Below are 27,074 nucleotides of genomic sequence, written 5' to 3' on the forward strand. Positions count from 1 at the left end.
TGTAGCATTTCCCTTTACTGCACTGCTTCAGTACGTGTATGTGGACGTTAGATTTTTTGTCCAATCAGATTTCAGCCTCTATGTGCTGCATGTCAATCTAATCTGCCCAGAGCCTTCACAATCAGTACTGCTGGACTTTTTACCACAGTCTCCTTAATAAATAGCTCTGTTTCTTTAACCAATCAGATTTCAAATTCTCCTCACAGCATTTTTCCGTCCTCTGATTGGCTGGTCAGAGGGAAACTGTTATAGCCAAGTTCGACTGGTAAAACACTAGACATCGCGAGAAGGTCCAACCCCGAAGCTAGCTAGCGTGTCTCATCCCGAGAAAGGGTTTGTTCTCCACTTCCAGACCAGTGAATACGAGCGGTACCACTGGATTACAGGCTCTGAGGAGCGGTGAAAAGTCTTCATCTCTGGTGAGTAGGTTGTATTTTATTTACATTTTTGATGTTATTGTCATGTTGTTAGACAAATATTGATTGTGAACTGCTCCAGATGTTGTAGGTGCACAGTTGTGGTTGTAGTGTAGAGGTTTGGAGTCTTAACTGGGTTTCTTGCTTTAGTAAAATGGTTTTCACCTCCATATGTGAAATTCCTCTCTCTCTCTGTAATGCCACGTGTTGTTATATTGCATTTTGTATTGTGTTGATGGTTTTTATATTTGCTACGTGATAGCGGTGGGATTAAGAGGTGGATTAAGTCGGGTACGTCCCCACTAAAGGCCCAGGTACCAAATACACGGCCCGCTACTGGCGAGATCATTTGCGGGTTTGGAATGATCTCGTTTTCCACCATGTTCAACTCGCTAATTGGTTAAAATAAAATATATTAAAACAATAATTAAAACAATCGGTGTTATAGATTTAACAAGCGAAATGTCTGTTAATATATTTGACACTAAGAAGTGGCACTCATTAGTGTTTTGTTGTTTTGATGTCGAGGTGTAAACGGGAAAGCGACTATGGTTTGACAAGATTACAGAGTCGTACAAACGAGTACAAACGAAGTCGCAACTTCGACTCGAACCGTTCTCGAAACTCGAACGTTCTAAACAATGGAGACTCCTTTTATAGTTATAGAAAAATAAAGTCTTTATGATATAGAAAATGCGAATTGCTTTTACATCACAGCACCATTTTTCGATCGGATTATCGCCGTCTGTGAACGAACAGCCTGTGAGAGTAGAAACGATTCACGCTTTTGTGTTCGGTTTCTGGAAATAGAAATAAAATAAACGGATGCACACATTTCGACCAATCAGAATCGAGGATTGGAAAAAAAAAACGCGATCAAACCCCGACCGCACGTGCCGACGTTGCAAACGCGAACGGCGAGAGGGCCGCGCGCGCGAGACGACTTCGACGCGACCCCGTCGTTGTAACGTCGTATCGCTCACGACCAGACGTGTGTGGGTTTTTTTTTTGTTTTGTTGTAACGTGAAAGTAGTCGTCGGACCCTCCCTCCCTCTTCTCTCCTTCCCGGTAGCTCGCACATGCTCAGTAGCGTGCGCAAAGTATCGCTAATCGAAGGAGAGACTCGGAGCTGTCGGTCGGTCGCGGCAGCGGCAACGACGACGATAACGGTAACGGCGACGGCGCGCGAGCGAGCTCGACGTGTTGTTCGGTAAGACTCCGTGTCCTTCTACACGCATCGCGATCCCGAGCGATTGCATGACTTTGTTTTTTTTTTTTTTTTAATTTTTTCCCCCCTGCGCGTGCGTGTGTGCGCGTGCGCGCGCGCGCAAATCAACAAAACACGAGAGAATGCATGCACGCGAGCGCGAGACTGTCGATACTTCCTTTCTTTTTTTGCTCCCTCCGTGCACGCGGGGGCTTTGAGGGACTTAAGGTTTACTTCAGTCCAACTACACAACAACAACAACAACAACAGAAGACCGATTTCCTGTTCAACTTTCGGGTCTGATGCATTGCTTGGACAAACCAACCTTCTCCTTTGCTTTTGTTTTTTGTTGTTGTTGTTTGTTTTTTTTGGCCAAGCACGCGCACTTCCACCTTATAACATGGAAAAGAATCTGCATGCCTTGCCACGTGACTCTGGTCTTGATGTCCCCTTTTTTTTTCGCTTTGCAAAACAAAACGTTTGCACCGGACACACACACACACACACACACACACACACACACACACACACACAAAGTCTGCCCCAGGGTCGCCCCCAGGCTGGCTGTGTAGAAAGTGCACAAGTCATTCCATCTTTATTTTTAACATCTAATGCATTGCACTTTTTTTGTTTCTGTGTCTTGAAATCACTTGTAATCTGAAACTTCTAGAACATCAAAATCTAGATGTTTACCCTTCACACATGCAGCACTTATTTACACTTCCAGAAACAACACCCTCAAAATACAGGATGTCCAAATGTCCATGACATCATTAAGAAGTTTACACTGTACACGTTCTTGCAGCGAGTGTAAAAAAAAAAGAGCAAAGAGGATAGAATTTATTTCAGTGCATGACCTTGCATGACCTTTATTTCAATTGAAAAATCCTCACTCAGCAAGGAGAAGAACAGATTTACACACTCGGCATTTGTTTCTCCAGATGTTCAGCTGAAATACTTTGCAGTGCATCTTGGAAAAACTTGCCAGAGGTGTTCTTCACACGTTGGAGATTTTCTTGTGCAGTTAGATCGGATTTAGGTGCGGTGACTTGGTAGGACGTCCCATGATAGATATCACTTGCTCTGTAAATAAGGCTCTGTAGCGCTGAGACAGTCTGATCACATCATCTCTCACGTTCTCTGTAGTACACTCATTTTATTCCACTCTTACACTGTTTAATTCTGGTGTGTTTTTTTCCTTTTTTACTACATTTGTAAATAGAAACGACATAAAGAACGACATAAAACGTCTAACAATTTTCATGAACCTGATGCTAGACTTCTTGCGTTTGATGTAATTCCGTAAAAATATTTTTAAAAAGCTCACTATAAAAACACCAGCATATATTTTCAGGTATGAAATAATGTCCCTGTAGACTGCGGTTGAGTTTTTTTTTAGATTAGATTTTTTCCGTTTAGTCTTAGATCATGCTCAGCTCCTTCGTCCGAGTCTCGGCGAATGTGCCGTTACCATAGAAACGCTAACGTGGTGGAAAGAGCATCAGGTTGAACGTGACTTAGAAACGTTGTTTTTACACATCATGTGATTCAGAGTCAAATTTCTAATTGGACACACTAGCAGTTGGATTGGATTGGGATTGGTTTGTTGTGATGTTCTCGAACATGCCTTTTCACATGGAGTGCCTTTTTTTATTTAAACCTTCGCTTTTTTGATAAGATGTTCCACTAGATTTTAGAGTGTGTTTGTAGAGATTGTGGAGATTGTGAGGTGAATTGAGGTGAGGTAAGGTGAGGTGAGGAGGTGCTGTCAGTGTAAAAAAAAAAAAAAATCATTCTAAAGGTGCTCAATAGGTTTGGAGCTCTATAGCAGGAGATCTTCCACTCCATCCCATGTAAAGCAGATCTTTATGGAGCTGGATTTGTGCACACGAGTGAAGGGAAAATGGAAAGGGAAAAAAAAAGGGAAAGTTTGCGAAAGTGCATATGTAATAATACTTTTGTCCACATGGGGCACAATTTTGACGTTGTTTTAAATATTGCAACCAGTAACACTACAACATCGAAGGTTTCCAAATTATTAATTGCGAAGTCTTTATTTTCCTGAAGCACGCACGTGTGCGTATAAGTTATACTGTTCGGTGATTTGCTGGTAAAACGTCGATGACTTCACTTGAACTAGGAGACCCAAACATGTTCCAGCATGACTATGTTACTGTGCACAAAGCCAGATCCATGAAGATCTGCTTTTCAATGGGTTGGAGCAGATCTTCTACTATAAAGCTCTAAAACCTATCGAACACATTTGAGATGCATTTCTCACCCTGACTGCACCTCAGGCTTCCTCACCCGACCCTACATCAGTACCTGACTTTACTGATTCAATCTCCACATACACACTAAAAAAAATTAATGGAACATCTCACCATTCCAGGATAGTGTAGGTTAAAAAAACAAAAAATACTTTCACCCATATACTGTATATCCAAGTAAATTCTTCATTAACGTTTGGGTTGTTAACACTAGTCTGTTCTGCACACGAGGTATCATGATAATATATACAATATTTCTTCCGGTGTATGACCCAGATTTCAGTGCAATATTACAATTTATTTTCTTTAGTTATTAATGGAGGTCGAGGCACTGCTAGTTGATCGCCGGAACTATCGGCTATCAGCAAAAATCCATACAGATAGTTTTTCCGGCTTCCACTCAGCTGCAATAGCGGCCTCTAGAGGCGAATCACCAACATTTGTTTTTACACTTGAGATTACGCGCTGCACGGAGAGCGCTATATTATATGTATTATTTATAATTTATGAATTATATCATATTTAATAATGAATAGACTCAGATTTCTTTCCTTTAGCAAACTTTTATGATTCAGTACTGGATTTGTTTTTAATTATTTTATTTTTGTGATTAAGTTTAGTACTATTTTATATGGCGTGTAGAAATTTTTTTTTTTCAAGAGTTCGTTTTATTCGAGTTATGATCAAGTTTTTAATTCATGTTTTTTTTTTTAAGAGTTATAGTCTGATTTATATTAAGTTTGTAATCTTGCGTACCAGTGTAGATTTATTCATTTCTAGAGACTCAAAGCACTTTTGTACGTCGCTCTGGACACGGGCGTCTGCGAAATGCCGCAAATGTAAATTTCAATATCAATGAATCTGAAAATATGCCATTATGTTATTAATAATACTCTTTTTTATAGGCTACACATCTCTTGAAAAGTAGCAGCTGCATGTAGTAAACATTTAGGTCTTGTTTTATTTGCAAGTTGTTGTCTGTAACCTCCAGCAGTCCCCGAATAATAGTGATATTAATGCAGAAATCGTTGGTGTTCTTGTGAATGTCATTTGTGTTGCAAGAATAATAAATAGCTTGTAACATGCAAGTATACATGCACAATTATCAGCTAATAACCTCTCTAAGTGGATTCCTAAATGTTTGTGTCGTAGTATTTAAAGTCGTGTTGTTTATTTGTGTGGATGTACAGGGTTAAAGCGTGCATTTGGGGCAGTACGGCCTCAGTCCCGCTCTCAGATACAGTCGATGTCATGATGCTAATTTTGTACGTTAGTCCTCATTGGGCGATTTTGAAATCTGGCTGCGTCCTTAACCATCGACCGATTAGTCTAAGGTTTTATGGGAACACGAGGCTAAAATATCAAGTGGAACGGATTTCTAGAATCTATAATCTGTATAGAACAGATTGCTGTAATAGAGCCTGGGCGTGTGGCGACACTTCTGGCTTTTGCCATAGTAATGACTCTGCTGTAGGCCGGCGTCGCAGATATCGAGACGTTGGCCGCTTTTATTGGCCTCGCTGCACGTCTCTGCTCGGCTCTCCGGGATACCGTCGCCATAGCAACCGCTCGTTTTTTTTTTCTTCTTTTTTTTCCCTCCTTCCTTTTTTTTTATTATCCCCTCCTCCCCCTCGCTTCTCTAAATGTTCTCCGTCACGTTGCAGTCGAGCGCGTTGCGCTAGCCTCAGGCCGTGCAAAGGGACCTCTTTGGAATGAGGGCTTTTTTTTATTGCTGCTATCTCCCTAGCATAGATGTGAACAATCACACCTAGCTAGATAATTAGGCCTGCTTAGAAGGTGATTAACAATTCTGGTGATACAGTTTTTAATAGGTTGAAGAGTCGTTCCCTCCCCCCATTTGGTAGAAATGAGGAAAACGAGCCAGAAATGACGACTTCCTCCGAAATGAATAATAATTAAACATCCCTCCATAACCGAGCGCTCGTTTTTCACCTAGAATGATGTCATGGTTTGAGTACAGTGAAGCAAGAGTTGATAAAAATAGATTATTGATGTAAGTTTTTTTTTTTCCTCCTCCAGCGATTCAAAATGCAGCCTGCATCCACGCGTATTGCGGTCTGAATCCGTCGTAAAGGTAAAAGGATGTGACTCGGTCTGGCTTTCAATCTTCCTGCTATGAGGCGAGAGCCGTCAGCGTGACAGAGAGCGCGAGATTAATGGAAGGCGTGACGGAACAGTCGGAGACGAGGGAACGGTCGGGGGAAAGCCAGGATGAGACCGGACCCGGTTTAGTGGACGACGCAATCGCGCTCGGGAAGGACGATCCATCCGTTCCTGCGGTCACGAATGCGGGCGAAGGCGACATGGAGCCGCCTCCCGATTGGCTGGAGCCGTTGGAGGATTGCGAAGACGAGGGCGACGAAGGCGTCGAGATCGATGGCGGAACCAAGCGAAGAAGCCGGAGGAGCAGAAATACTTCGTATGTCCCTTTTGATTTTTGCATATAATTGTTAATTTTTTTAAAAGTTTAATATCTAAGATATGTAAACAATCCTGTTAAAATAGCGTTTCAGTTATTGTGCTGGAAAACATTGAACTGAAGTACAGTTTGCAAGCCGAGTTTTACACTCGCTCTTTACTTGTGCCAGGCGGAGACGTGGAAGGCCATCGGTGTCCTCAAACAGCTCATGGGTGGATTGTCCTGAGTTGGGAAGTGGCTGGAAACGAAAAGTAATCTTTTGGCGTGCGGGCAAAAATGCAACGTATTACTTAAGGTAGGTTCCTCACGTTAGCTTATTAGCCTAAAGACAGATGCACATCATATAGATACACTTCATTCTTTATGCTAACAGCTAGTCAATAACATACAGGTGCATTGTGATTAGATAAAATTTATATTGAATTATAAATTTAATCATGGCACCAAAATCCGCCATTATGCGCACATCCGGCAATTAAAACCGTCCGAGTGGAAACATAACCAAATTTCCGTTTGGTGTCCTGATGATTTACGTCTTTTAAAAGATCATAATTACTTTAAAACATTTACAAGTATATTTTGTAAATAATTAATTAATTAATTAATTCATGTTCAATAGGGTTGAGGTCAGAGCTCTAGCGCAGGAGATCTTCCACTCAAACCCATGTAAAGCATATCTACATGAACCTGGCTTCGCTTTGAAGTGAAGGGAAAATGTCATGCTACCACTTTCAGAGACGTCCTATACAATTGTGTTCCTCCGAATTTGAGGGAAGGGCCATATTTGGTTCTTCCCCAAACTGTTACCTCAAATTCGGAGACACTTGAGTTCTTGTCTGGAAAGAAATACAGCACACTTCACCAAAGCATCTTCTCTCTCGTCCTTCTGCAGTCCCAAAGGCGTGCGCTTCAGGAGTAAAGTCCAACTCGCCAAACATCTCAAAGCCGACCTGTCTCTCTTCGACTACAAAGAAGGAAAGTTTGTGGATGCTATCATCCCAAGAAAGGTAATTATATAATTAAAGAAAATATACTATAATTATAATATTATGATGATTAAAATAAAATGATAAATATGGTTGAAATGAAAGGCAACGCGGATAAACGTTCGTAAAAACGATACCTCGATTTTAAGCCACGACGTACAGACGATCACACACCGATCACTAAAAGAAAATGTATCAAACATTTTGGACAAAAATTTCCCGTGATAACGCGCTCAAAGTACAGCGCAACATCAATGAACCGAACAGCAGTAAAAAAAATCATTTGCAGAATGAAATCAGAGCAGAATTGACCTTTTAGAAAATCTCCCAGATGAATCAGGTTTCTCCTATTTGAAGCATCGGAGTAAGCGTGTGTTTTACCGATGCGCCGAGTTTAAAATTCGAGCACCAAAATCCGCCATGATGCGCACATCCGGCAATTAAAACCGTCCGGGTGGAAACATAACCAAATTTCCGTTTGGTGTCCTGATGATTTACGTCATTTAAAAGATCATAATTACTTTAAATCATTTACAAGTATATTTTGTTTTCATGTTCTTTGTTGAGTTTGGTTTCACATCCATTTTTGTTCATGTTGATTAGAGTATTTAAAACTTGTAAAGTATTCATTTAAGGTACAATAAGATAAATATTTGCGGTTAAGTTGCGATTAATCACAATGAAATATATTTTAATCAACTGACAGCCTGAATGTATACACACACACACACACACACACACGCACACAGTTTCACACAAGGTGGTATATTTTCAAGTTTCAAGACTAGATTTGTAACACGCCTACAGGTGGCAGCACAAGGCTGCATGCACAGTCACATGGAGCACCGACTTTCAAAAGTCAGTGTTCCAAAAGACACGCTAGTTTCTCACACCATCATTTCGACACCTTTGCGGAGATCCATCGAAGATCGCAGATGGACCTTCCAAAAGATGACTTCCAGGACACTTTCCAGACGTGGCAGGAACACCGGAAGCCCTGTGTTGCTGTGCAGGGGACTATTTAAGATTAGATTAGACTCAACTTTATTGTCATTGTGCATGGTGCATGTACAGAGCCAATGAAATGCAATTTGCATCTAACGAAAAGGGCATAAGTGGCCTATTTACAGTTAATAAATAGCAGTGTGATAAATAAGGGTTTGGGGTCCTTCAGGGGTATATACAGGGATGAGGGTGAATAATGTACAGAAGGTGCAGTAGGTAATAATATATTTATATATAGTAATATACAATATACTGTGCAGAGATTGTGTGTAGATGTCAGGAGATGACATGCTCAAATGACATGATATAGTTCTGTACTTGTATGAATGCTTTATGATACGGTAGATACAGTATAAATATGAGTGGAATGTACAGTAGTGCGATGATAAACAACTTATGGTGGGTGCAAAAATGCATAGTGGATGAGCAGTGCAGAAAACCCCCAGAAAGTGACCATACAGTAGTGTATTTTGTAACAGCTACAGGAAAAAAGCTATTCTTCAGTCTGTTTGTGCAGCTCTGAGACTCCTGTAGCGTCTGCCCGATGGGAGTAGGGTGAATAGTCCATGATTGGGGTGAGAGGGATCTGTGATGATGTCCCTGTAGGGAGTATAGAAGAGGGCCCAATACACATCCCAGAGGAACCCCACTAATCTTTGATGATGCCCCTCACCCTTTGCAGACAGCGTTTACTGTGAATGTCCTCCACTGTGGGCAGCTGAGTGCCAATGCTTCGTTGGGCAGTTTTCACCCCCCCTCTGAAGGGCTTCACGGTCCGAAGCAGTGCAGCAGTAAAAGTTCTCCTGTATCCTGTGGCACAGACTGGACATTTTAAGTCTGCTCAGAAAAAAAAACAGGCGCTGTGTTGCCTTTCTGATCAGGATAGAACAGTTCAGAGACCAGGTGAGATCCTGGAGATGTGGTCCACATGACCTCTTTTGTCTTCTTGGTGTTGAGTTCCAGGTTATTACACCATGGTACTAGGTGCTGGATCTCCTCCCTTTAAGACGTCTTATCGTTACCTCTGATCAGGAGCACCACCGTGGTGTCATCTGCGAACTTAACGATAAACATTGATAAATAAAGTACTTAATTCTAAACAAAATGAGTTTCGAAACTTTTTGCTACCACCTCATGTCACAGTATCTCACAAAAGTGAGTACACCCCTCACATTTCAACAGCCAAGATAAACCTTTATTCATCCTATAGTGGGGAACTTTCTGTTACAACAGCAAAGAAAAATTAGCAAATATGAAGTAGAGACATAGAAATATATACAGTACGGTGTATAAATACAAAAGAAAAGAAACACACAATACAGTAGTTACACTTTCCAACAAATTGCCCTGGGTATAATATTGCACAGTTTAAAATGGTGTTATTGCACAAAAATATATGGTATTGTTATTGCACAGTAATAACAGTGTGCAGGATGGTGACTGGTTCACTGGGAGCAGTTCTGATTGTACAGTCTAAAAGCAGCAGGGAGAAAAGACCTCCATTATTACACCTTCAGACACTTATGATGTAGTAGTCAATGTGCAGCTTGTATAGCAGAACAGATCTCAGAACGGTTCCCTATCAGAGAGGGTGTATAGGATGGCCAGGAATCCTCCACTTTTCAAAGAACCTTTAAATAACCCTTTTTTAAGGGTATAGTTCCAGGAACCGTTTTAGTTCCTACAGGTTATAGGGTTGGTAAGTAAAATTTCTTGATACCAGGCAGGAGGAACCTTTCTAGATATCTCTATGGAGTCGAGTGAAGCCATGTTTGTGTAAATTGTATTTCTTTGGTCCAGGTTAAAGCCTATTTTAGACCATGCGCCAATATTCCAGTTTGTTCTTTCAAAGTCTTTTTTACTTTTTCTCCAGCGACGAAAAGCTCGTGTAAAAGAAGGCACCAGACGCAGCAGCCTTTCTTCCCCCAGAGCCAGTGCTCGGAACCTGGGCAGGGCTCACACTTCTGAGAACATAACCACACCTTCTCAGAACGAGCCTGTCAGCCCGCAGACACCGCAGCTCATCCCAATATCAGCGTCCAACTCTCCACCCCTGAAAACTTCCTACAGAAGCCCACCGGACCTTACACGTGTCTCACCCACCATCCTCCAGCAGCCCAGCCCTTCACCCTCGCTCAAACTGGACGATCTCTCGGTCCAAAGCAACTCAGTATCTCAGTCCTGGCTCCAGTCCTCTCTGGCACCGGTCAGCCCCAATAAAACCCCCGAGAGTGACTTCCCCACTTACCCAAATGGCCAGAGCACCATGAAAGACTCTTTGTATCTCCAGCCACCCCCTTTAACACAGCTGGCCCTGGACTCTGAGGAAGGAATGCACGATCGCGGCCTCCCTCCTCTCGAGTGAGTAAACCCTTCAGCTTGTTTAGGTCACCGTGACAAATGCTATCATGGTGGTGATACTGGGATGGAATCCCAAAACAATTCAGGTTAACCTTCTCAATACTTTAGTGTTGCTGCAGTTTCTTTTTTACCACAAGGGGGCTTGTGGTAGCTTTTGCAGCGCTCAGATGAGTTATGGGTTATAATGCTTCAGGAGATCAGCAGGATATGCTCAAATTACAGGTTTTTTTCATGATTACAATAATAGACTGTTATAGACATGTGCAGAGGAGGGACACTGGGTACATCGGTAGGAGAATGCTGAGGATGGAGACACCAGGAAGGAGGAAAAGAGAAAGACCAAGGAGAAGGTTTATGGATGTGGTGAGGGAAGACATGGTTGGTTTGAAAGAGGCAGATGTAGAGGACAGGGGGGTATGGAGACGGATGATATGCTGTGGCGCCCCCTAATGGGAGCAGCTGAAAGAAGAAAAAGAAGACAATAAAAGACTGTTAGTTATTGGTCATGGTGACATTCTGACATGGCTGCATCAGAACTATGATGAAAAGCAGAAGAGTAGAGAGGGATGGCGGGATTGATCGGTGGATAGTGTGTGAGCCAATACAGGACGAAAGATAAAAAGATAATAAACAGGTCAACCCCAATTCTAAAAAAAAAAAAAAAAAAAATCAGGACAAATGTAAAATGTGTATAAAACAAAATGCAATGATGAATTTGATGGCTGCAACACGGCTCAAATAAATTGGGACGGTGCAACAAAAGTCTGGAAAAAGTGTACGAGGTTGATTGCCAACAGAAGAATGAAAAAATGGACAGGAGTGAGAAGGTCAGTAGACATGAATAGATGCATGCACTATATTGGACTTAAAGTATTGGGACACCTGATTTTTCAGCCATATGTGGTTCTTAAAAAACCAAACCTGATCCAGCATGATAACGCTCATGTGCAGAAAGTCAGCTTCATGAAGATACGCTTTACACGGGTTAGAGTGGAAGATCTCCTGCTGTAGGGCTCTGACCCTCAACCCTAATGAACACTTTTGGGATCAATTGTTCCTGCTCACGCCACCTCAGTTCTTCTCACCTCACCTACATCAGTACCTGACTTCACTGAAGTGGCTGTGTGAGCTCAAATCTCCAAAAACACGCTCCAAAAATCTAGTGGAACATCTTCTCAGAAGAGCAGAGGTTATTACATGGGTTCGAAATATGAATTGGAATCTCATTCAAAATCTTAGTCAATTGTCCACAAATCTTTGTCCATATAGTCGAGTAGGATTGAAGCAGGGATGATTGACAGATCAGTAGAGGAGAATAAGATAATTAGCATGTTGAGTGGTTTTATTTTTGGAAACCCAGTTATCCAAAACCATGAATCCAGTTTGTTTTATTGGTGTATTTTTCAAATGTATGTTGTTGAAAGTAAGCTGTCTTTTCTTTTTTTATTCCAGAGGCTGTGCCAACTGTGGTTGTAAATACCCCGGGATGGGAAACGGAAGGCAGCTGTTGTGTCCCAAATGCAGACGTGTGTGAACATTTTCCTTTTTATTTTTATTCATTTTTTCCCGCCTCACGATTTCAGTGCATAAAAGCGAATGAGCCCATTTTGTTTTGTTTTCCAGCGAGAAGAAATCAACAGCCTCATATTGTCTTCAGGAAGGTACACGTTTCACACGTTTGCTTGCCAGCGTTTTTTGTGTGTGTGTGAATTTTCTGGTCATTTTTTTTGTATGATTGTTTTGAGAGCAGAGAGAAGTTGATTCATGGTGTGGTGATAATAATTGAGCAGTTGAACTGGATTCGAATTTATGCAAATTAAAACAGGGACGTAGGCGCGAGCAGGATTTCCGTAAGAACGGGGAAAACTTTGGATGATGTCCTGTACACGAGTCTAGTGGGGGGGGGACGAGTGAAAGAAAAAGTTCTGTAGAGTCCAAATGAGACATTTATGTCTCTAACAAAATAACTTGTGTGGGACGGAGAACAGATGTTGTGATCAGACTGCCTTCACCACCTACAATCACACAGAGGTGGAACTTTTAATGGGGTTGTTTTGGAGACTTATTCTGGGAAGTGAAAGTGAACCAACATGGCTCCTATTCCACACTTGAACACCACGCAGTTCCGTCTGGACCGCGGCTCATCAGAACTGACTTCTCCGTATGACGAGACGAAGCGTACGTCTGAGTTCTGTAAGCGTTATTTAGAGAGCAGACAGACGTCTGGAGTGATATCTATCATGGAACAATCTGCCCAGTCACGGCATCTAAATCCTATTGAACTGCTCTGAGATGATCAAGAAAATTCCAACATCTTTGGCAAGTTTTATAAGAGGCACAGCAGAAACTAAGTGTCCAGATGCTAAGAGTGTGTGAAGCTATTCGATTGACGATTGAGATGGTTTGTTCATGTGCAAAAGAAGAGACATGGGGTATATTGGTAGAAGAATGCTGAGGCAGGAGAAAAGACAGAGGAGGAGTAGGTTTATGGATGTGGTGAGGGAAGACATGCAGATGGTTGGTTTGTTGTAGAGGACACAGTGGTATGGAGACGGATGATCTGCTGTGGAGACCCCTTAAGGGAACAGACGAAAGAAGTTGTCGTTCAATATTCTGAGGTCGATCGAGGTGACAGGTTTTTCTTTATCTTACCTCTCCACAAGGGGGAGCTGTTACCTAAAGCGTTCATGTCATAGTCTGTACTTGCAATGATGTTTTAATGTTTTTGTGTTTAATATGGGATTTTTTTTCCCCCTCTCAAGGTGGGACAGGATAGGTGGATTCTGGGAAACACCAAAAATGACAATTCCCTTGTAAGTACTTTTAAAAGGGCCTACTGTTTTATAGCGTTATAAAAATATGAAGAAATGCAAAGATCTCTGTGTTGTCATGGGAATCTGATAAACGAGTGATTTTGCTTGTTTGTGTTTTTTTTTCCCAGACGAAAACGACACCTCCCTTAGGGAAGAGACGCTATCCATGTGTGAGTACTAAAATGGGGGCTCCGGTTTTCACACCGAGTTGAATCTTATCTAGGCTCCACAAAAGAATGTGAATAAAGCATTATCCTTTTCCAAACATCTTCAGGTTATGAGAGATGATTAGAAATGGCAATCAAGGCTCATCTGATGCTGTACATGAAAGAGATTAGGATAAGATTATTATTAAGTGTTATTAAGAGAGAGAGTACCATATTCATTTGAGATATAGTGACAGAAGACCAGGTTTTGTCGTGTTTTGTCTGACCTGCAGAAGTCTCTCAGATTGATGGCTCAGCAGGAAAAGGAAAAGGATGAGATTAAGAAGGTAAGAATACACATCTCGATGCATTGCCAATGATACGATACATCAAAGATTCATATGAAGCAGCTGATTCGATTCAATGCAATTCGATTCAGTGTGATTTGAAAAAGAGTCACATAGAATACAGATTAACATGGCAGAGGTAGAGCTGCGTCTTCCTGCAGACACAACAGGAAAAGAACGTCTGGTTTTATTTTATCTTTTTTCTTCGCACTACAGAGGCGTGTTTGTGAACTATTTGTACCATATTGAATTGCGGAGAATCATGTTTTTTTTTCCATTGCATCGTATCGCATTATGTTTGAATCGATTCGGAATCGTATCGCACTGCGTCGCGATAAGGGCGAATCGTATCAGTCGCTGCTTCATATCGATCTTCAATGTATCGTATCGTTGTTTATGCATCGAAATGCGAATTGCATTGGATTAAACAGTATATATATTTTATACACACACTTTATTGACAAACATTTGTGGACACCTGACCATAAGTTTATGTGCTTCTTCAATGGTGTTCAATCGGGTTGAGGGTCAGAGCTCTATAGCAGGAGATCTTCCACTCCAACCCATGTATCTTCATAAAGCTGGCTTTCTGCACAGAGGCATTATCATGCTGGGACACATTTCCGATCTCCCAGTTTAAGTGAAGGGAAAAATGCTTCAGCATCCAAACACATCTTATACACTCGTGTGCCTCCAACTTTGTAGTGACACTTTGAGGAAGACGCACATGGGTGGAACAGTCAGGTGTCCCAAAACATTTGTCCATATAATGTAGAAAGTTATATTTGATCATTATTGTAGTGTATGTGTGCCTACATGTATATGAACTATATATGTCTCTCACTCTCTCTATACACATTTATACTAAAGGACTAAAGGTTGTATGTTAAATTAGGAAGTGGAGCAGGACAGTGACGATGAGGAAGACGGGCCTGAGGGTGGTGGCGATGATGATGTGAGTTTTGCGGTGCACAACTTCACGCTTTGTAACTTCGAGCTGTATTTTTTGCCTTTATATTTCCACTCACCTCTGTTTTTTCATATAATGTCCGCTCGTCCGTGTGGTTAGTACGGGCCGAGGAAACGCAAACGGCGAATGTGCGGCCACTGTAAAGCCTGCCTTCGTAAGGAGAACTGCGGGAAATGTGATTTTTGCTTGGACAAGACCAGATACGGAGGCCCGAACAAGCTGAGGCAAAAATGTCGCTTTCGCCAGTGTCAGGTTCGCTCGCGGCTTCAGGTACGTAATCGCCCGAATACATGCTGATTATTATTTCTATAGCTGAATGGCTTCACTCCAGAATATCGTACTGACCTCCTGAAGCAGTATAACCACCTTCTCTTACAGACAGGGTCACTTAAATACGCGAGATCTGCCGGCGTAAGTGACTCGGGACAGGGTGAGTCGAGCTCGCGAAAGCACAGCAGGCACTGGGGGAGGCGAAAAATCAAGCATCGCTCAAGAACCAGCAAATACTGTACAGACGACGAAAACGATGACGATGGCAAATACGAAGACAGGCGTCTGGTCAGGAAAGGACGAAAGGGCAGGCCGAAGAGATACACACGCCATCAGAAACGAGTGAAGGACGAGTATAAGGTGTCCGATCCAGAGATCGAGGACGGAGGACCAGGCGATCTGGAGCAGGTTACAGAATTTTTTGTTTGATTCTCTGTATAGATTTATTTATTTTTTACTATTACCAAAAGCTTAATTTCAGTGGTTCTCAACTGGTCTTGCCTCAGAACCTGTGTTTATTATTTATAATGTGTATAATTTACACACTATATGGACAAAAGTTTGTGGACACCTGAGCATACGATCCTTTTTGAACATTTAATTCCACATTTAGTTCCCATGTTCTGTTAGAAAGACCTCCACTCTTCTGGCAAGATGTTCTGCGAAGATCATTCAGTCACAAGGGTTTAGTAAAGTCAGGTTCTGATGTAGGTGAGGTGAGGAGGCCTGGGGGGTTCAGTCAGCATTCACATTCATCCCAAAAGAGTTCAATAGACTTTATAGCTTTATAGTGGGAGATCATCTACTCCAACCCATGTGAAGCAGATCTTAATGGAGCTGGCTTTGTGCACAAGGGTATAGTCATGCTGAAACAGGTTTGGATCTCCTAGTTCAAGAAAAGAGAAAATTCTGATTTCCGAGCACATCCAAAGACGTCCTATGCAATTGTGTGTATCTAATATTGTGGTAACAGTTTGGAGAGAGGCACATATGGCGGTCAGGTGTCCCAAAACTTTTGGCCATATAGTGTATGAATTGATCTAACGCATCAGAAAATTAAGGCACTGCGCAGCAATAACGTGTGTGTGTGTGTGTGTGTGTGTGTGTGTGTGTGTGTGTGTGTGTGTAAATAGAATATATTCAAATTATATATAATAAAAGACTATGACTGCCATTAAAACCTATTATTTCATAGCAGTGTTGAGTTGTTGCTTCCGATTAGTCAGAAACGTAAATTAAAAGATTAAGATAAAGATTTCTATTCGTCATTGTCATACATATTTATATGTTTGTGACAAATAAAAATCTTGAATTGCATTTATGATCAAATATTATTATTACTATATATGACAAAGTAACATAACATGTGTAATGTAACTGCGTATATTATTACCATAATTCCCGGACTATTAAACGCACCCTAATATAAGCCGCACCCACTGAATTTGACAAAGATGTTTATTTTGAACATAAATACGCCGCACCTGTCTATAAGCCACTACACTGCCGTCTACACTGAAACTAATGAACTTTACACAGGCTTTAATGAAAGACAGTGTCTGTTACACGGCTTGTATCTAAACAGTAGCCTACCAAGAAAATCATTGTTCACTGTCTTCCTCCTTCCTTTCACAACTATTTCTCTCAAAAGTTTATCTTTTGGCATCGTCGTGCGTTTAAAAATCACCATCGGTGAATCTTTTCTCCCGATGCCGTGCAGCTCAGAACACAGGTGAAGTGTGTTTTCATGCCCGGTTGTTTTCAGCGTGACGAATGATTCACATTTCCTGTAGACAGTCCGAGTGAGCGGCAGGTCAAACTTCAGAGGAACATCATCCATATTTATGATGTGGTGCGGCCCGATTCAGTGGGAACGCATCTGATTTAATATAAAGAGTTTCATTGGTTTACCTGAACCCGTTCTGCAATTTCATTGGTCTAATGTTATGGGGCTCAGTTTTTTGGCTTGAAGTTTGTGAAACCGAGAAAAACCCCGGAAAAATCCATAAATTAGCCGCTTCGTTGTTTAAGCAGTGGGCTTCAAAGCGTGGGAAAAAATTAGCGGCTTATAGTCCGGAAAATACGGTATATAGAATAACAATGACACGATGTTCTTCGCCAACCGATTTAAAACAACAGTAAATAGATAAAAAGTACGATTATGGCAGTGAGTTCAATGGAAAACAGTGATTGTTACCAAATTGCTGTGGTAAAAGAGGAATAAAACACTTGAGGACCACCTTCAGTGGTGTCCTTCCTGAATGATCGCTATAATACCATCGATATTCTAAAGAAACCCAGTAGAACAGAGCGCTGCATCACACAGGAATCTCATACAGTGAGAATGAATGCCCAATAAACACAATTCAACACGTCTCCTTTCACTGTAGCCGCAACTGCACCACCTGCATACATCATCTCGATGTATTACGATTACACGATTATTTCAGAGGAAAGAAAACGCAAAAGTAATGGTGCATAACCTTATAATCAATAAATTTTCCTCATGTCGTCCGTTTTTTCTTGAAAAGTCCGTCTTGTAAATGTTCTTCTAATTGTATCTGCGGCCAAATGGTTGTGGGATGAAACAAAAAAATAGCCATTAAATCCACACGAATATATTTGAGCTTGTGCAGTTTGCTACAGTTGCAGTTCATGAGCTCTGACTAGTGCGCTCTCTGATCGTCCAAACGAAGGACGTAAAAAAATATAAAGGTTATTGTACGCCTGCTAGACGGCCCCGGTGCTGCCGATTGGTTAAAGCTGCAGCTTGTGATGTTTTTAAAGCTGAAGGTGCTGCAGTGATTCTGAAGGCCTCAATGGGATTTGTTTTGGACCCTGGCTGAAATCTGATTGGATAAAAACTTTGATATAAACATACATTCCTGGAAGCCTGACTGTAAACTGTTGAGAATAATTCAATACATATTCATGGACATGTCAGTGATTCTGAGCGTGTAGGCCGGCAGAGAACCCGAACACTAGATGGTGAACTGGTTATGATCTCACGCTTGCTCCTGTTCTGACAGGAACCATTTGTGGGGTGCGATGATGGCAGCAGTGGTTTTTACGAGTCTGAAGAACTCTACTCGAACAACTACATCAAGGTCAGAGACACCTGATAGAAATCTGCTGATACTTTATTGTTTTGGTTTAGGGTTTTTTTCCCTCCCAAAAGCAGAGTTCGCCAATTTAGGGTGCGTCTCAATCCACTCTCTAGTTTATTTGGTCACGAATCGGTGTGTGATGTGCACAGGATTTTATTTGAGTTTCTCGATACCTTGATCAGGATCATAGACTGCCTAGTGGGTTTGTCGAAAGACACTAAGGTATTTTTTGGCATGAGGGTTTCTGTAAAATAAGGACGCAATTTCCTGGCAAGGGAACGTAACTAAGTATTGCTTCCCCCTGGTTTTTGCGGTGCATTGTGGGATGTTTTTGGGGAGTGTAAGTTCACTGGAATGCTTCCTCATCTGAGACAAGCCTTAAATATGGCCGACTTACGTGATCAGTGCCACGATTGCTGAACATTAAGGGAGCTGATTAAGACGCACCCTTAGATTTTGCTTTGGGCCACTTTTATTCCCTGCAGTGGGTTTTTTTTTTAGGGCTGCCGCACATGACCTGCCTTTTCACAGAACAAATCGTTATTTGAATACCTTAAAACCAGCATTGAAAAATGTTAATTCAAGATTTGTTGTTGTTCATCATTTGTCCAGTAGATGGCAGTGTAATACTAGCCACCCTCCCTACTGAAAGTCCTGTTTGTATGTGTGTTAAAGATGTGCATCTCCATAACTAAGGATGCATAGTCAGCGATATGATATATTAAACATACATATGAAGCAGCCAATGATGCGATACGATTCATTACGATGCGTTACGATGCAATGGAAAAGATATCATGCGCTGCATTTCAATATGGTGCAGATAGTTCACTTTCATTTCTTTGGTTCAGACAGACAGCAAATCATCAATGTACTGAAGTGTCTTTTGACTTTCACACACATGCCTTTGTAGTGCAAAAAAAAAAAAAAGATAAAATAAAACCAGACGTTCTTCCTGTTGTGTCTTCAGGAAGTTACAGCTCTACCTCTGCCATGTCAATCTGTATTCTACGTGATTCTCAGGACACGTCTCGGTCTCTGGTGTTGTGATGCGGCGTATTCACGTAACATTTTAGCGACAAGAAATCGATCTGCTGTTAAAACGAGCTCCGCTTATCTGGGAAGATGTCCCACTTTGGAGTTTGATTGAGGAGATTTCTTCTTATTCAGCCCCAAAGGTTTTTAGTAAAGTCAGCTACTGATGAAGGTTAAATTCGCCCCAAAGGTATCAATACGTTTGGAGATCTACAGCCGCTTCCACTCCAACCAATGTAAAGCAGATCTTCATGGAGCTGACTTTGTGCACAGGGATATTGTCAATGCTGGAACAGGTGAACTAGGAGACCTGTTCCAGCATCCTTCAGTCAGGTGTTCCAACACTTTTGTCCATATAATATATACATATTTCACAAGTATGCGAAATTGTGAAAAGTATGTTCCAGACGATATCCTTCTAAAAGAATTCATATTGTGTATTAATAAAATGTTGCGTTATAACGTGCATGTTTGCGTGTAAAATGTGTGGTGTTTGTGTTTCTGGTTTAGAACGGTGCTGCTCTTGATCTGCTCAGGACCAGTGGACCTCAGAGATTGGAGGTAGAATATCCAGAGCTTCCTCGGGGCACAGTAAGTATATTTGGTATTTAATGCTTTTGGTTTTGATCAGAGGGTTCGTTCCCTAAACTTGCAATAGCAGTGTTTTCCACTTGACATCTGCAAATGTTTCCCAAAGATGAACCCTTTTGGCAATTAGTACATTTTTAAATGTAGGTATACGTCTGTAAAGTTTGCAGACGCACGACGGTTGATATTTGTAATCTCGCTTGTTAAAAAAACGGCAGTGAAACCATGAAGTAGAAACACTGCCCTCTAGAGGCAGGACGCCACTTCGCGGGTCACGAAATCGAAGTGCGCTGTGGTTTATGGTCAGTGTGTGCTTTAATTAAGCATAAATACACAAAATTTCCCTGTGTGTCTATAGGAGCTGGTGTACACTGTACCAGGTCTAGCTGATGGTTCTCAGTTGCTGAGCTCGGTCCTCCCGAACAGCATACCCCTGCAGCTGAATGCCGTGTCAGGCTCACACATGCCCCTGATGCTGGATGGCATGACCAGCAAATCCGTCCCTCAGCCACACCCCGAGGTCCTGACCAGCAACAGTGCGTCCCTGCCGCTCAGTGATTTTCTGCGGAACCATGGATTGAAGCTGGTCGAGGTGGATACAACCCTCCCACAGATCCTTCCAGCTCCTCCTCCGGCTCCTCCCAGCCATGAACCGGAGCACCAGAGTGAACCGGGGACTCGGGAAGCATCGCCTGAGGTGAGGCTCAGACTGCTAATCTTACATTAGGATTCCGTACATGGGACGCGAACGCAGTGTGCAAATTCAGGGAGAGGCGGGAATTTATAGGATGTCGACTAGGAGAAAAGTGGAGCTTCATCCTGGACCCTATTTCTTCCAAACAGCAGTCTGTTCACAGTACGTAATTAGCAAATTCATTTTAACGGCACAGATTTAATTAACGCAGCACGCATTTTTGTTTTGTATGAAAAATATACATAAATAAATATAAAAGAGGCCAAATTAAAACCTTCAACGCAACACACGTTTGTTCACGACGTCCTTTCTTTACTCAGATATATATAAAAATAGGGATTAAAAAAACGCAGATAAATAATTTTTAATCACTAAACATTTGTTTTACTGATGCCTTAAGTCTCAAATCAGCACCAAAATCCGCCACGATGTGCACGTCCGGCAATTAAAACCGTCCGTGTGGAAACATAGCAAAAGTTCTGTTTGGAGTTCTGATGATTTACGTACAACAACAAAAAATGACTTTAAAATATTTTTTACGACCTGCCAGTCATCCGAAAATGTAAACAGGCCTGTGTAAGTAAATGTCCTAACAAAGAAAGAGAAATAAATGTGAACCTGATATTTCTCTGTTCTTTTTTTTTGTGTCTAATAGATGTTAAAAAAAAACATCTATTACCTTTAAAACATGTTTAGTTTTCATGCTCTTTGTTGATATTGGTTTCACTAATAATAATTTGCATAAAGCATACATATTCGTCCACGCCCATGTCGATTGGAGTATTAAAAACGTCAGATTAAATTGCGACGAATCACGAGTTCGCTAAATGTTTTAATCGATTGACAGCCCTAATATTTATTTGAATTAAATACATTTATTTGGATTTCCGCTGTGCTCACATACGCATGCAGTCGTAGCTGCACATTGTCGAATAAAACACACCGGTTGTATCTTGCATGACAAATTCAAGCAGAGCATTTCGCTCACACAGGTCTACAGCCTTCCGGACTCCACCGAGAGTTCCTCGATCCGGGACTCGAAACTGCTGGAGCTGCTGACTTCCCTGCGTCGCACCATTCTCCCTGCGCACTGGGTGGGAGTGATGGCGAACGGCCCAATCCTTCAGCTCTTCCAGTGTTCCAAGCTCTCGCCCATGGCTGACACGGTGATGCAGATCGAACCCGATTTCGTCTACCAGATCAGCGTTCAGAACCAGCCGCTGCTGCCCACACACGCCGTGTACGAACGCCACCCGGCCCGCCTTACCTCCGTCAGCCAAGTGGTCAACCTGCTGCTCGACCTAGAGGAGATGAACGTGTGCCAGGGCTACCAGAGTTTCGAGGCGAACTCGCAGCGGGAGCCGCTGCTGTGCGCTCGGGCCGCCTTGTGCCAGCTGCTCGTCCCGCAGGACGAGGACTGCTGCGAAAAATGCCAGGAGTGCAACCCTCTCTTGACGAGCTAGTCTCCGATCGAACGGTTAGGAGAAGAGATCTGGAAATCATTACGTTCACTGTTTTGTTTGTAAGCGTATAAAGTCCTACGTTAGAAATGTATTCATGGAGGGGGGACAAACCCCGACGTCGTCCACTCATGTGATTCCCGCACCAAAATCTCAACACATTTTCCTTTACTGAGAAACCGAAAACCTACTGACTTCTATAGAACGATTGTGGACCAAAAGTTTGTGGACACCCGACCATAACATTGCGATGTGCGACATTCAGAACCTCCGATTCCACGTTTAGTCCCTATTCGCTGTTATCTCCACTCTTCTGGGAAGATTTGTGGAGATACATTCAGCCACAAGGGTGTCAAGTCGCTGATGTAGGTGAGACGAGAAGGGGTGCAGTCCACTCAAGAACTTCCACTCCAACATATGTCCCCATGTAAAGCAGATCCCCATGTGAAACAGGTTTTTTTGGTCTCCTGGTTGAACTGAAAAGAAAATCTCATGCTCCTCCATCCAAAGACGTCCCATAATTGTTTCGGGTGTCCCAATACTTTTGTCCATATAGTGTGTTAATATAAGTCTGTAATTCGGTTCGTCTGAGCTTCTGGTGTATAAACAAAAAAGGAATCAGCTTCATTCCCTGCCCATTTTAAGCGTCTATTGATAATTGATTATGGACAAAACCTGCTCTTCTGATGGTCTTGATCAGTAATTGAGTTCCATAAATCCAGAGCAGGTCTTCATATCCTCTTTCTTCAGTCCATGAAAATGTGTTGAATGAAACAAATCACACACAGAACGGATTCCGGTCCGACTATGATTTTCTAAAAGTTTTCGAAAAGTTCTCCTGGCAGCGAGAGCTCCGGTGGGATAGATGATATTCATCTCGGCAAAGCCAGGCAGCTCGCAAGCCTGAGCAAGCAAAGGAATATTCCTGGTGAGAGTTGAGATTTCCCAATCAGTTCCCCAGGACGCCTTCCTGCATGTTATTATTTTTTATTTATTGATTAGTACTGTGACTTTGTACATTGGTGCTCTAAGGGCTTGGTCTGAGTCGACGTCTTCTTCAAAAAACCAATAACTGCGGAGACGCTCCTGTTGTTCTAATGGTGCTTTTTTTTTTGTATAAAAAATCCTGTCTACGTAGCTCTCTGTAGCAAAACGTCTTGATTGAGCAAACCTCTTGTCGGTCATACACGACCATCCCTGCAGCCTTTCAGTGTTCTTCATCCTGTTCTTTTGATCTCAGTTTGCTCTCAGACCTGTGGAGAGAGTAAGGAAAGTCAGTGACCTTTAACTACCTCTCAACCATTCCTTGGGCCATCGCTGGTATCCGAAACTGTTTTCGCATCGCTTTTCTGATCTTCGATTTGTTTTTCACAAATGATGCCTGTTTTTTTTTTTGTTTGTTTCACGGCTTTCCATTGAGAAGGTCATCAAGCTTTGAATTCTAGTTCATTGATTATATACAGTCCATGACCTGCTTTAACTCTAGGATGTTTTGGAGTGATCCTTTTTGTTAAGGATCATTAAACTATTCAGTTATATTTTGAATGCACCTTAAACCTTTGAAATTCCTCTGGTGTGCTTCATCTTCAATTTCTACTAATTTTCAACACCGAATATTATGAGCACAGTATTAGCACGAGAAAGCAAAAGTGCAAATATAAACATACACTGTATGGATAAAACATTGTGGACACCTGAGCATAAGATTGCTATGTGCTTCTTTTCGAACATCCCCTTCCACGGTTAGTTTCAATTTGCCGCTATGAAAAGCTCCACTTTTGTGGGAAGATGTTCCACGAGATTTTGGAGTGTGTTCGCGGACGTTTTTGTGGAGATTTGCGATTTTGTTCATTCAGCCGCAATTAAAATGTAGGTGAGGAGGCCAGTGTGAAAAACTTCACCCTAAAGTTGTTCAAGAAGTTTTATACCTCTATAGCAGGAGATCTTCCAGTGCAACCAATAGAAAGCGTATGTTCATGGAACTGTCTTTGTGCACAGCTGCATTGTCATGCAGGAACGGGTTTGTGTCTATTTCAGTTGTGTGCCTCCAAGAAACCACATATGTCTGGAAAAGTCGGGGGTCCTCATAATTTTCTGTCCATATAGTGTATGCATTAGAGTTAAAAATACATTGTATAGTGTACAATTTGTAAATTGGGGCAAACAATTAATTGTTTCCCATCATGCATACTAAATACTAAAGCAGGAGGATACACCAAATACATTGTTAGCACAAAATATCAATATTACAGTATTTACATTGCTGTACTACACTTTTTCATATATGAAGCTATTAAAAAATCAGCTCTCGATGCCAAGCATCTATATTACTACATATTTATATAGTGTGTTTGGCAGCGATTTTGGCAGATTTTTTTCCTCAGATTTTATTTGAAAAATGTTATAGCGAACGCTACTGAAATCCGGCTCGAACTTCCGCAAATATTATAGAAATATTTTATTTTGCTGGCGTGATTTGTTTCAATCGTCTCCTCGTGGGTGATTCCAAATCAATACAAATCAATTTTTTATCCTAGAACGAAAAATTTTAATCCTGGTGGGTGTGGTTTCTTGCAGGATGACTCCGCCTACAGGACACATGGTTCCTCAATGAATGGTTTAATGTGGCTGAAAAGGATATAAAATATAGACTACCTTGAAAATCACCAGCTGAGAGATTGATTTTATTGTTGAATTTATTCCAACACCTTTTCATTTGTTTCCTGTCTTTGAAAGAAAGATTTTGTCATTGATTTTTTTTACATCCTTTAGATCATGTCCTCATAATGTTGGTCTACCGATTTTTTTGTGTGTGCGCTACTAAAATCTACCCAAGATGATCGGTGTTCACCAAAGACTACTGAAGGTAGGACAGAAGACTGTTTTTTGTTTTTTTGTTTTTTTTGTAGATTACGATTAACCTGAACGTTTGCTGGCGATTCTGATGGTTTTTACACTTGAGTACGCAGAGTTATTTTTGGCTCCTAGTGCGACTTTTTCCTTTGACAGGTACACAAAAGTTCTCCAAGGCGTCTTTCACACTTCTTATACCACACAACCCTTTTTACATGCAATATCATGGAAAGATGCTGCATTTTAACAGCACTGCCAGTGGCAATTTTTTTTGTCACAGTGGAGCTTCCAAAGTTCTCAGCACAGGTTCATGTCAATCAGGTTGCAAGCGAGAAAAACAAATGTGAAGAACAGCGTGGTGGGGGTAGTCTTGGTAGTGAGCAGATACAAGAATTTTATTGCATGTTAAATTGAAAATAACCATACAGTCATACAATAATCTGTGTAAAAAGCCATCCTTATGTATCACTTGAGTTTGGTGTCTTGCACTACTGGATAAAAACGTTGTACATTTTTATGTCAATAAGTCGCTCGTGCTACAAGGTGACTCAGTATTTGCATTGCCGATGCTGCCGAGAAGAGCAAGTCCCGAGGTGAAGCATTCCTGAAGAACAACAGCTCCACAGAGCGGTTTTGTTGGTTTTTCCCCTGCTATATTAGGTCTCCAGATCTCGTCAGTGAGGTTGAAAACACAGCCGAAAGATGAAATCACATAAGCTGAGGGACTCATTGGCCAAAGTTTTGGTGTTTGATGATTTCTTTGTTCTAACACACCTGGTAAGCTACTGTAAATCTGATTGGATTCACTAAACTGTTCATACTGGACTTAAATGGTTTGGATGTTTGTTGGTACCTTTATCACCTGTATATTTTATGAATGACAAAGCAATCTTTCTTTTTTTTTTTGCTCCTCATAAAACACTGAATGTTTGCTTTTCTCTGCTGTACCCATGACTGTTCTCTTTATTTTATTATTATGAAAACAAAAATGTGTAACGCAGTTACTATTCACCTCAAAGTATTTTGCTAAATTTTGGTGTGTCCCAAAGGTCATACAAATTTGTTGACTGAAATATTTTTATAATATTTAAAGACTTTAAACAAACGACCAAAAAAAAAAGGTTACAGCTCAGCATTTTAATGCAAAACACACAGCAGAACACTGCGCTGGGGTCCTGCTAACCGGGGGGGTTTTAAATCATGATTTCTATGAGTGGTTAAAAGATTGATTAAATCCTCATATTTGTTCAAATCTGTTGTTTCGATTGTACGTTTATTTTAGCACAGTAATATTTCTCATCACTGTAGCAATGACGACTGAAGTTCTGCAATTGATAACAGGCTTGTGTCAGATTGAGACCTTACAAACCACATATATGTAAAACGCACACTAGCATGAGTAGGAACTATTTAATAAATATTTTCATATATGCATAAATGATAAATCAGGTTTCCTCAGATTAAGTTAGCTGATGCTAGACAGCTAGCATTAGCAGAAACGTTCAACAAATATCTTAAGGTTAGTTAGAGAATTTTATTTAAAAATCCTGTGAGGTTTGCTCATGTTTTATATATTTTTAATTTTATAATCATTTATCAATAGTATGAATAGTTTAGGAATTCTGTCAGAGATGCTAATTTTACCCCATAGACTAGCACTTGTATTGAGTTTGTGAATATCAATTTGAAATCCTGTCAGGTTGACTTATGTTAGCTTGGAGATCATGTTATAAACATTATTAAAAAAATGATTTAAAGTCAAATATCTTTTCTGGTGGGTTTAGCGTTTCGTGTTTGCTAGCAGTCGTGAATTTTTGTATGAAAAATCCTGTCAGGTTGACTTGTGTTAGCTTGGAAGTCATTTTATAAACATGCATGAATATTTATATATCAAATATTTCCTCAGGTTAGCTCAGCAAAACCTGTTAGCTAACACAAAGTTACATTTAGAGGTTTTATAAATAAAACTTTGAAAAGTCCTGTCAGAAATTCTGTCAGTTAGCTGTAATCAGGCACATACTTTAGCATGACCTCTGCTTTACATCTCAACCACATTGCAACCAGTTTCAGTCAATGATTTATTAATTAAAACTAATGATGTAAATT

At 41.1% G+C, this 27,074-nt stretch overlaps 1 protein-coding gene across 4 annotated transcripts; it reads left to right on the forward strand.

The window, feature by feature from the left end:
* Positions 1–1,317: 1,317 nt before the first annotated feature.
* On the forward strand, positions 1,318–26,220 carry mbd1a (methyl-CpG binding domain protein 1a). Of its 4 annotated transcripts, none has more exons than XM_046871026.1 (17): positions 1,318–1,626; positions 5,934–6,333; positions 6,503–6,628; positions 7,226–7,340; positions 10,198–10,685; positions 12,138–12,211; positions 12,309–12,346; positions 13,448–13,498; positions 13,627–13,668; positions 13,938–13,991; positions 14,887–14,946; positions 15,061–15,231; positions 15,340–15,639; positions 18,261–18,338; positions 19,884–19,964; positions 20,323–20,658; positions 21,648–26,220. In XM_046871026.1, the coding sequence occupies exons 2-17, from the start codon at positions 6,071–6,073 to the stop codon at positions 22,116–22,118; spliced, it is 2,748 nt and encodes a 915-aa protein (XP_046726982.1). In that variant the 5' UTR covers positions 1,318–1,626; positions 5,934–6,070; the 3' UTR covers positions 22,119–26,220. The 4 variants fall into 4 exon arrangements, with proteins under 4 accessions (XP_046726982.1, XP_046726984.1, XP_046726981.1 ...); XM_046871025.1 differs by having other exon boundaries at positions 1,319–1,626; positions 20,320–20,658; XM_046871028.1 differs by lacking the exon at positions 18,261–18,338.
* The last annotated feature ends 854 nt before the right edge of the window (positions 26,221–27,074 follow it).

Source organism: Silurus meridionalis, chromosome 17, assembly GCF_014805685.1.
Source record: "Silurus meridionalis isolate SWU-2019-XX chromosome 17, ASM1480568v1, whole genome shotgun sequence".
Taxonomy (NCBI): domain Eukaryota; kingdom Metazoa; phylum Chordata; class Actinopteri; order Siluriformes; family Siluridae; genus Silurus; species Silurus meridionalis.

Coding starts and splice junctions, on each gene's coding strand:
- mbd1a (XM_046871025.1), top strand. CDS start 6,071: ATGGAAGGCGTGACGGAACAGTCGGAGACGAGGGAACGGTCGGGGGAA. Junction 13,992..14,886: donor AAAAGGATGAGATTAAGAAG/GTAAGAATACAC, acceptor ATGTTAAATTAG/GAAGTGGAGCAGGACAGTGA. Junction 18,339..19,883: donor ACTCGAACAACTACATCAAG/GTCAGAGACACC, acceptor TTTCTGGTTTAG/AACGGTGCTGCTCTTGATCT.